The 11,087-nt window shown below is 38.3% G+C and overlaps 1 protein-coding gene across 2 annotated transcripts; it reads right to left on the bottom strand.

Annotated features, from left to right (window-relative positions):
• Positions 1–853: 853 nt before the first annotated feature.
• On the bottom strand, positions 854–9,848 carry avil (advillin). Of its 2 annotated transcripts, none has more exons than XM_029431770.1 (19): positions 9,789–9,848; positions 9,512–9,586; positions 8,768–8,964; positions 8,576–8,684; positions 8,252–8,362; positions 6,985–7,190; positions 6,800–6,878; positions 6,115–6,213; positions 5,860–6,013; positions 5,638–5,738; positions 4,719–4,856; positions 4,411–4,569; positions 4,149–4,328; positions 3,750–3,907; positions 3,332–3,476; positions 2,375–2,563; positions 2,216–2,284; positions 1,754–1,864; positions 854–967 (listed from the first exon to the last, which is right to left on the bottom strand). In XM_029431770.1, exons 1-19 carry the CDS (start codon positions 9,846–9,848, stop codon positions 854–856), a joined length of 2,454 nt encoding a protein of 817 aa, XP_029287630.1. The 2 variants fall into 2 exon arrangements, with proteins under 2 accessions (XP_029287630.1, XP_029287631.1); XM_029431771.1 differs by having other exon boundaries at positions 1,754–1,861.
• Positions 9,849–11,087: the final 1,239 nt, after the last annotated feature.

The raw sequence follows: 11,087 nt of genomic DNA, 5'->3' as shown, positions 1-11,087 counted from the left end.
CTGATGAGTCATTTGTTTTAATGTATTGTATCCTGCCCTGTCAGTGTCTGTATATTGTCGTTGTATACATCTGGAAAATATATCATAAAACGAATTAAACTTAAACAGATCTAAGTCATTTTGGAAGAGAAACTCCTGTAACTAAAGGGGTGGATATAAACTATGGACATGGCATTGACGATAATAATTATGGAAACTTATCAGTTCTTATGAAACTTAAAATGCTATAACATAACAGAGATAAGCTAAAGGAACATAACTGAACTCTGTGCTGCTTCAGAAACGTGAAGGAACTTTTAAACCAGTTTTACATTTTGTTCCCTGAAGTATTTTGGCCTGATGTGTTGTAACATTGTTTTTATCCAACAGATGGCAGACTAGACCTCTATGTTGGAAGGGAGTTTCCTTACATTTGGTTTGGTGTTCAGGGGTGAGGTCATAGTTAATAAAAGTGAATTAAATGAAGCCTTTTCATCAGTACTGAAATTCTTCCTCACAGGATAAATGTGATGTCTTGTTACGTTTAGCATGTGTTATTTCACTTGAGGTAACAAAACACACACAGCAGAATGAGCAATATAGTTTATATGTATTTCATACTGAGAGTTCAATTGATATTATCACAAACAATGAATTAAATAGTGTCGATTGTACAACATCAGCACAGGTTTGGTACTCAAGACTTGTATTACAGGGATTTCAAAGAAATGAATTTAAATAAAATCAGGATGAAAAGACACATTATTAAAATCAGATTGAGCTAAAGTGGAAAGTGGGTAATTGTAGAGAAAGGGGAGGCTGACACAAAGTCTTTTACCAGTTATATCTTATTTCAAATACAGAATAAACGTGATCAAAACATCCCCTTGTCTTTCTTTATCTTCAGTTGTTTCCACCGCGGCATGGAGGCAAAGTCGTCTTTGGTGATCCCAAAAATGTTGTTGAAGTCGGAGTCGGACAGGTATTTCTGGAAAGCATTTACCAAATGTTAGTTAATGAAAACAAATGATTAACAATGCATCACTAATACTATATAGCAGCAAAGCATCACGGTTTATAACAAAATGTTGAACCAACAGGGAACGAATCAGGAACTAACGGTTAATTAGTGAGGCTCCTGAATAATAATAACTGAATCAAACATGAAACATATTGATATCAACTTCTAGCTTTGTTTAATGCGTCTGTAATTTCCAAATGATTTCCTAGGACGTTTCTTTAAAATAAATATGTAAATTCATACTAATTATACGTAAAACAGAGACAGCAGGTCAGCCGGACGTGCAAAAATGTGAAATTCAAAATATGGAGAATGAAGTTTCCAATTATAAAATAATGATTAATACATATTTTCTTAGTTTAAAATTGAGCTTTTCTTTTCAGGAAATTAAAATATAAAGCCATAAAATAAAGTATTCTGAAATCAAGAATTTCCACTCTGGGTAATGTGGCATTTAGAGGAAGTTGCTTATTTTTTATTTCAAAGTAAAAGTGTAAAACTTCCAAATAAAGCTTAAATTTTGCATTATTTATCTTTTAATAAGAGAATGTGCCAAACTATGTTATACAGTATATGCTGCATATATCACTTTCTGCTAATAAAGATCAATTACATAACAAAAACCTAAGGTGTTGAAAACAAATGACCTTTCTTCCTGCAGTGGTCAGGAAGAAACACACACACACACACACACACACACACACACACACACACACACACACACACACACTCACACACACACACACACACTACCTCTTTCTGGGTTGGGTCAACACCTTCAGGCAGCTCGCTGGTCAGCTTGTAGATCAAGTCATCGGATGGAAAAGACTGAACGATTTTCTCACTTTCAACACAGCTCTGCTCCTACAAACTCAGATTAAGGTTCAGGTTAAGAATATTAATCTTTGTATCTTCATTATATATCATGATGTGGCATTGAATCGGATGATGGTAGATGGATAGAGTACAAACTAAGGAAGTTTTTGATTCTTGTCCCTGTGGTACTTCTTGACATAACTCTTACATTATTCCAGGTTGGCTCGCTAAAAGTAAACATGTTACAGTTCCTTTAACTCTTCTATGTACTAGTAATGTCCCCAGTACCTCTTACAGTAAGAAATGCTAACCGGGTTTACCTATTTACCTCACGTGCATGAAGAACAATGCTAACATGTTGGTACACAAATAACAGGAGATAAATAAGACTTTACATACAGTTGTAACAGTAACTGGTGATGCTTCATCTCCCAACTCCTTCTTCAACTCCTCATAGCTCTTTCCGCCCTAAAAGAGAGAAATGTTTATCATTGTATGTTTTTGTTTTAACTCATCAATGTACATGTTGAAGCTCCATTTCAGTTCGAAACCACTCACACTCCACTTGGAGGAGTCCCAGGCCGTGAACCACCCAGTGAAGGTGGGCGGCTCAAATCCCTGCTTGATCAAGGCGATGGGGGTGTCTGGGTCTCTGGCGCCCGGGTGGGTGTGCAGGTACTCTTGGCTGGTCACCACTGCTTCTTTACGCTCCACCTCATTAGCCTCTTTACCGATCCAGAGAAACACCTGAGACCAACGATAAGAAAAGGTACGTTTGATAATTCCCCTAAGTAGCATGGCATAAAAAAAGACACTTCAGGGTCCGTACACACACACACACACACACACACACACACACACACACACACACACACACACACACACACACACACACACACACACACACACACACACACACACACATTCTGATAACCTTCTCAGAAAGCTCTTAATTTAGCCTAAAACTTTGTATCCAGGAGTCCTAGTTTAAGAATGATTTAGGAAAACTCTGAGCACGGAAGGGACAGAAACCTTTACCTTAGTGAGGAGATGAGATTGACCTACATATGACACATTTAAGAAAAGGTATAATTGGTTGATCAAAAGGCCTAATCATGGAAGTGTGTCTCTATTAAGACATGGTGTAATTATGAATATATGTTATGTAATAAACATCTCTGTTAAATACATTGTAAGCCATCCTCTAAAAGTAAACTCAGGCCTACCTGCGAACACTATTCACATGTTGATAGTTATTTGATTATGTTTATTTACCACACTGTTCATTTTGGTCTATAAGTAGTGCTGTTGGTTGGCATATAAATCTACCTTAAACCAGCGAACAAACAAACAGCATTAGAAGAAAGACAAACTGGACGGAGGAACAATGTTTACTATAAGCTCAAGTAACTTTTAAGCCTCCTTAAAGTCCTCTTCTACTGTATACTCCGAATAAATGCACCACTGACACTAAATAAAGAAGTCAGTTTTCTTCGTTACAGTGTCACCACATACCTGGTCCCATGTGTCCAGCAGCATGACATCATCCTCATTGAGGTCGTCCTGTGTGAACTGAGACACCTCGGTCACGATGAAACGGCCCGTCTTATTGGAGCATTCAAACAGGCGCGGCTGGTAGTCTAAAACCGTCTGCTGTAATCTGTAATCAGCAACATGTAAACAATATAGATTTCTTTCTTTGTTTTGTCCAATTGTTGCTATTTTCTTTTTGTAATCTTTTTCTCTTTTGTGAGTTTGTATTGTGATGTCATCATACTGTCGTGTCTTTTGTGTGTATTTCTTGGCTGTGCTAAATTAAATTAAATTTGAAAAAACATGTGAAAAATAATGGGAAACAAGCGTGTCACCTTCGCTGCAAAACTCTTCATGAGTCCATTTGCACATTTTAGTATTGTATTTGTGTCATCATCACCTCTTGTCACTAGCATAGGGGGCTTTCCCTCCGAGCAACTCCCAGAATTCAATGGGCTCCTGACCCTCGGCCACCATCTCCTCAGAGCCTTGATCTGAGTTCTGGCCAATCACAGAGCTCACCTCTTTAGCCATGGCTCTCTCATCTCCACTTGATCCCTGATGACAAAAACTCAGTTACAGTCGGTTACTTTGATTTAGTTCACTATGTGGTTAAAATGACGTGGACACCAAAACATTACATCCATATGTGATTGAACATCTCATTCTGCGTTCCAGACCTGGCTTTGTGCACAAGAGCTCTCTCCAGACTGTTGCCACAATGTTGGAAGCACACTGTTGTCTAAAGTATAATTCTGTACCCTAACTGTATCTGATGTAAACACCACCTTTACCTTACCTTCCCACACCACAGATAGATTCCTGATTGGCACTTTAGTAGAAATACATCATTGGAGTTCAGAGAAGTGGCCAGCGCAGGAACTTCAATGGCTTTTGAGTTGGATGCGTCAGAACCGTGAACCTGGAACAACCTTATCGGTGGCTCTGGGTCAGAGGACCCTTTTCTAGATGTTCCCCCCTAACAGAATACATTCTGAACTGTTATAAGAACTTTATACACCAGAATGTTTCTGAATGAATGAATATAAATACAGTCGTACCTCAAAGATGACCATTTTACCCTTGAACATCGCCATAAAGTGTCTTGGTTCTTTGCCCATTGTTATTCTCACTTGAACTGGCTCATCACCGTACTTCTGATCCAAGTCCACGGCCTGAAAAGCTGAAGCTGCCACTTCATCCTGTGTCGCATGACGACCCTGAAATAATAAAGTAGTTTCATCATATAATACAGAGATAATCAGAAAAATCCAAAGTGAAGGATAAACTTTCTTGTAAGGAACTTAATATTTCAGTGTATAATCGTGAATCAGTATTGTTATTATTGTGTAAGAAACAAAATCCTCACCTGCCATATATAGAGCAGGTAACACTTCTTTCTGTTAACCAAGTAAGTGTAGAGGATCAGGTAGCAGTCTCCTCCGTAGAAGTATCCGTACCCTTGAGGGTCCACGGGGGCAAGCTCCAGATCCTCAATTCTCCACACCTGGGCACACCATAAAGGTAAATGAACAGAGTTGCATTTAATGTCTGTAGGTAAGGTAGTGTTACCTACAGACAGGCGTTAATGCTCACTACACATAAGAACAAATGTTAAGAAATACAAAGCGTTAAACTCAGATACAGTATGTCAAACGTGTCCTTTGTCAGCAGGGTCAGATGAACCCAGAAGCTGTGGGGCCTTATACAGCTTTTTCAAATGAGACATTTTGAAATGTTACTGTAGGAAAAGTTATTAAAAAACATTAAAGCTCACTATAACACTGTCGGGGCTTAATGAAACAGAACAGATCCATCATTAATGTTATTATTAACACCTGCTGCTTCTACTGACGAGTCAAAACGCTGTGAAAAAGACATCTTGAGTGGAAAATATAACAAAACAAAGTTGTAATTAATCAAATTACTACAAGTTAGTAATACAACTGTGTGTCATCTTTAAAGGTGTGTTCATATCAAGTGTAAAAATGAGTGTAGACGCTTTGTAGCAAAAGCTTATCAGCGTCTAGATTCCCCTGACGAGGATCAAAGATGGAGGGTTTGGAGAAAAGTGAGTGAAGCCATAGAGCTACATGGTGAGTTCAGAAAATATGTATTTGTTCCTTGATTCTAACTTATTACCACGTTAAAATATCAATTAAAACAATTGAGACTTAGAAAATGGATGACTAGAATAGTTTTTCCTCATTTGCCTCTCAGGGCTTCCGTAAGATGTACTCACAAACAGTATTTGGTCATTAGTTTTTTCAAACAGATTAAATTGTCACCTCTATTTCACCTGATCCATTGTCCACCATTCGCTCCTGTGCAGCGACCTCTGGCAAGGTGTGCATCAGAGAAGCATCAAACCTTTCCTGAGTGATATGAGCTAAAGCAAAATACAGTCACAAAACAAAACCAATTGAGTTTCTTATTTTTATTTATTAGAAGCAATAGGCACTTTTAGTCAGTTGCTTGTTGTGTTTATGTACATTTAAGAACACACATACCCACTTTCCCTCTTGTATGCACTTTGCCCAGACCTTGAGTCTGGCCCTTTACAGTCCACCTCTGGAACAGCTGTTTGAAGAGAGCTGACTCTGCCCCGTCATTCACCGTCTCCACATTTATAGTGATCGGGTAGTTTTTCCCTTTGCTGAACTCCTATAACAGCCAGACAACAACATAGGGAATACACTCAGGCACAATGTATTGCAGTGCATTAACACAAACACAAGCTTAGGTTAAACATGTAGGTCACTCACCAAAGCTCGGGCCATAGCAACCTGTCTCTCAGCTTTGTTGGCTTTCTTCCCCTTCCAAACAAAGATCTTCGTCCCTCCCTGATCCAGGAAGTAGCAGTCCTAAACAGAAACATTAAATATATATGACTAAATCATTTCTTACATCAGTAAATAAACTATTTGTACAAGTCGTTCGGGTCTAAACTGCAGTGTCGAGAGTTTAAAGCCTTTAGCTGTGCAGGAATGATGAAATGTCACAGGGGTTTTTAGAGACGTAGGTCTCCGCTGTTTGGAAAGAGGCGTCTCCTCACCCCTCTTAGTTAACTTTCGCTCAATTCCTCGATGCCTATGGGATCATGATTATGTTATTTGATCCCATAGACAATCAACAATAGGGCCAAGATAACCTAATATTGCTGTTTGACAAAACTTAATTCTGCACCAAATAAATAAATAAAAGGTTTGTCATATTTTAGTTTCTGACTCTGGGAAAGTAAAATTCACTAAAACGACTTTATCTCTGAACTCTAACTACTAAATCACACACATTTAAGCCATTCTACATGATCTTCTTTTGATAACTAATGTCACCTAAACCTGAGTCACTAGACGGACAACCATAACAAGCTTTATTGTGGCATTGGCAACTATCTTGATGTGGCCATAATATACAGCATACGCATCCTTTATCTGTTCACCAACTCACGTCATGCTTGAGGAGATCCTGAACCAGAGGTCTGGAGGCGACTTCTGTGACCTTCATCTGACCATCGGCATCTGTCACACTGAATGAAAGACACACACACACAAATAAATAGAAGAAGCAAACGACACTTTAACTGGACATGAACTACATGAAACACTGGATGTCACAGACGGGGAGCAGCTCACTGGTAAAGTGTGAGTTTTGCTTTCTGTTCCTGGTCAGCAGTTTCATCTGGAGGTCCATCAGTCAGCACGGAGCTTCTGTTTCCAAGAACACCATTCAGGATCTCCATGTTCTGAGGAGAGCCGCTCTCCGCGTCACCCTCGATCACTCGGATCTCCGCCCGACCTCCTCTCTCTCTGTCTCGGATGTCTTTGGCCAACAGCATGCCCTGAGAAGCAGAAGCGCAACACAATCCAGAAATCTCAGACTTCTATCAGATTATCGTGGCCAAAATAAGTCCCAATAACGATTATTATATATTAGATATTATTGCACTATCTATAGATCTTTTTATTATTAATATTATTTATTATTTGTGTTTATTTCTTGCTTATTTTAATTGTATTCTTATTATAATTGTATTTGTTTTTGTTGTTTTTGCTTTGCTTTGTTTCGTTTTGTCTCGTTCTTGTCTATTCCTATGCATTGCAGTATTGTATGTATATATATATATATATATATATATATATATATATATATATATATATATATTGTATATTGTGTAATGCTCTTTGCATCAATAAAAAACAAAAAAACAAAAACTTCATGGCTAAGTATTTCTGCAATAACTTAAATGTGAGGTATAAACAAAATGATTTAAACACCTAGAATATGAATATCAATGTCCTGAAAGTTTCAGTCCTCACTGCGTTGCTCTTGCAAAGTTTTGAAGTGTGTGCAGCAGGATAATGAATCATTCAGAGCCTCAGGCCTATTAGCAGGAAGTAGGAAATGAGCTTCGACGGTACACTCCCAAAGCTTTCCATAAAGGTTTTATGATGATATTCAGATCTGGTGAGGGCGGCGCGGAAAGCAGACTAGTTTCAGGGTCTGCGCCTCAAACGTGTTTTATGTACATACAGAAAGAATGAGAGAGCTGTAGACCTGAAAGAGCAGGTAAAGGTTTCACTTTTCAAATCACATGATCATAAAACATCTTTATATCACAAAATGGTATGTTTATGTTAATGCTAATGTTATTAATTGAGATGCTATTACTCTACAGTATATATAAGATCCAAGCGCATATCATCACGTCTGTTTGATGATTACTGGAAGGTGATCCGACAGACGTTTTATATGGTTTTATTCTGTTGACAGTTTGTAGCAGGTAATTCAAGACAAATGTTCATGTGAACGGACAAAAGAGAAGAAGAGTGAAATGTGAAGTACAGTATTTTCCATATGGATTTGACACCCACAGGCACCGACACGGTCACAAAACCTTACTTTAAGCTTTTCCTGTTTGTTACACTTCGGTCCGTTCCACTGAACGATGGTCTTGCCAATGTCCAACAAGAACACATCTCCGAGGTTGAAGAATGTCCAGCTCATCTCCACCTGAAACAAATGAAAACATAAAGCACTCTCTCTGCATGACCTTCTTTAATGTTGTGTGCAATGCACAGTCTGGTTGGCGCCATTAGAAATTGTGTTGAATCATCATTCTTAGTCTGAAAACAATGTGTGTGTTTGTCACATGAGTTTATGTCAGAAATCAGGAATGAAATCTAAAATAAATATTAAAAAGCAGCACTGTGAAGCGTGTCCCACCTCTGTTGCAATCACTCTTTTCTTCCCTTTGACATGAAGCAGTCTCTTCACGTTGTAGGTGTTGGTTTCTGTGTGCCTCATGCCTGTTGCAACTCCACCTTTCTTATAGCTAAATAAGACAGATGAGCATTTTTATTATTTATTTCATTCTCTTTTTAACGATGGCCTACCGTGCTGACATTTTCCACTCACATTACTCCCTGTTTGAAGTGGCCCTTAAAGGCATCAGACTCGTGGTTCTGAACCTCGCGGTGCTGGACCGGAGTGGAGCCCAGAAATTCATCGAGCTGTATGGTGTAAACAGCAGCTGCACCCTGTTCATCCTGAGTGGACTGCGAGCCGATCCAGTAGTGGATGTCATAACACAGAGAGCTGCTCACCTTCTGAGTCTGTGGAGAGAGTGTGTGTGTGGGGCGGTGTGTAGACCAGGAAGTTATCTGATAATCAGGGTTGGGTAGTCACTACATGAAGTCAGGATTGTGTAATTAGATGACAAGAAATGTAACTTTAATCAGCGCAGATTAAAAGAATGTCTATAAAATATGGCAATTTAAAAATTCTGAAACTTTTTTTTACATGATAATCAGTTCTATTAGCTAATATAAATGTCCGACATACAGGGTTCATCAAAGTAAGTTGTTCCTCTCCGGTTGTTAGGATGCTAGTTTTGTTAATGGTTAATTGGTGTTTTAAAAAAAAAGCAGCAACAAAAATATACACCAAGAAACAGCACCCCGCATTGTGACTGCATTTATCTCTTTGGTTTGGAAGTAATCCAAATCGGACCCCACCCTGCTGATAAACTAAAAGACTAAAGACAAAAGCCTTATGTCACTGCTTCATTGTACGAAGTCTGAAAATACAACCGTGGGCATTACTAAACAAGTAAGCAGCCATGGCATCCAAAACCACAATTAGTCACCTTCTCAGACTTACAGATAGCAGTAGGTAGCAGTCACCCTCATAAAAGTTTCCATAAGATTTCTCTGGGATTTGTACCAGCTCCATTTTCTGTTGCACAGAGAGAGAAATCTACATTTCAGGAGTAATAATAATAATAATAATAATAACCAGTATTCCTCGATCTTTTCAATCACTGCTGTTTTAGTCATTTACTCCCGGAGTAAATTACTTTTATTATTATTTTTGTTACCTTGAAACCTAACAGCTAATACAAACTACAGTCACTATTACAGCATCTACTGTAAATTACCTCAATTCTCCAGATTATAATCCCTGTGCTGTGAGTCACTGCTCTGAATGTGTACTCCATGTTGCTCGGATGCACTCGGTTTCAGTGGCAATGAACACTTTTGTTGCTTTGTTTTCTTTATCTGGAAGAGGAAATCATTATGAAATCACTAATGTGTGGTACTTTAAATACAATGTCCAACAAAAATGTTGACAAAAATTTCAAAAGGTTTTCATCTTTAGCCTCTTTTCTCTTTCGAAACTGCTCAAAATAAGATTTCTAGCCAACATGATTTAATCTCATAATGTATACATTATCCATCAGAACATACCTTGTATTCTTGTTTGATGACGTCCCTGAAAGCTTCTATGATGTGCCAACAACTGATCTTCTATCTTATAACAAAACGCCCTCAATCCTCTACCCCTCACCGCCCCTGAAACATTTGCCTGTGTTTGCATGTTTCAGGACCTCTCACAAGTGTTGTGCCCAATCACTGAAGGAGACACAAAATCCTGTAGGCAAATGTTCAGAAAAAAAGGATTGACTCATATTCAAATGTCCAAACACACACAGTAACACTGATCACTGCCATCTTGTATATATATATTTTACAGCCCGTGTGCGACAACATTATGATTCTAAGTACAGCTACGAGTAGAAAGACTATATAACTTAGTGTTAATGAGCTTTTACAGGAATGGTATATTATAACAAATGACTTATAGCAAAGTTGCTAAATGTGTAGCTAGCTGTAGACTCTGAGAAAAACAGAAAGCAATCTGGTTGTCTTTGAGACAACGCAGCAAGAATACCACTTGGAAACGCCGGGGGAGGAAACGTTAAAAAGTTGTCTATTGCCACTCTAAGAAATGATGTCCAAAAAAACAAAATGCATGAATTTAGTTTTTAAGGAGAACTTCACAAAGTCACAACGTCTGCTTACAGGTGTTTGGGAGTACTACTGCCTACGTGAGGAAAGCTGCGTGAAAGCTGATAAAGTGACTGTCGCTTGAGTCCGCATTAGTTTGGTCGGAAGACTATAAGGTTTATATAACCACGTCATTTAATAATCATCTCATCCTGTTTTGACATATACTTTATATATCCAGGTTGTTATAGCAACTTGTAACCCTAATGAATAAAAAATAAGCATATTCAAATAAGCACACGCTTACACAAACAAACCGTAAGGAATGAGGGTGAAACGTGGGACGAACTAAGCAGGAAGCAGGACACACACAGTCTGTCAGAGGGCTACACAGTTCTTCTCTTAAATACATAGTGTTATAACTGTAATATTAAATCTTTAAAACTCAT

The sequence above is a fragment of the Cottoperca gobio genome, chromosome 5 (genome assembly GCF_900634415.1).
Source record: "Cottoperca gobio chromosome 5, fCotGob3.1, whole genome shotgun sequence".
In the NCBI taxonomy this organism is placed as follows: Eukaryota; Metazoa; Chordata; class Actinopteri; order Perciformes; family Bovichtidae; genus Cottoperca; species Cottoperca gobio.
This window is presented reverse-complemented; position numbering and strand designations above follow the sequence as displayed.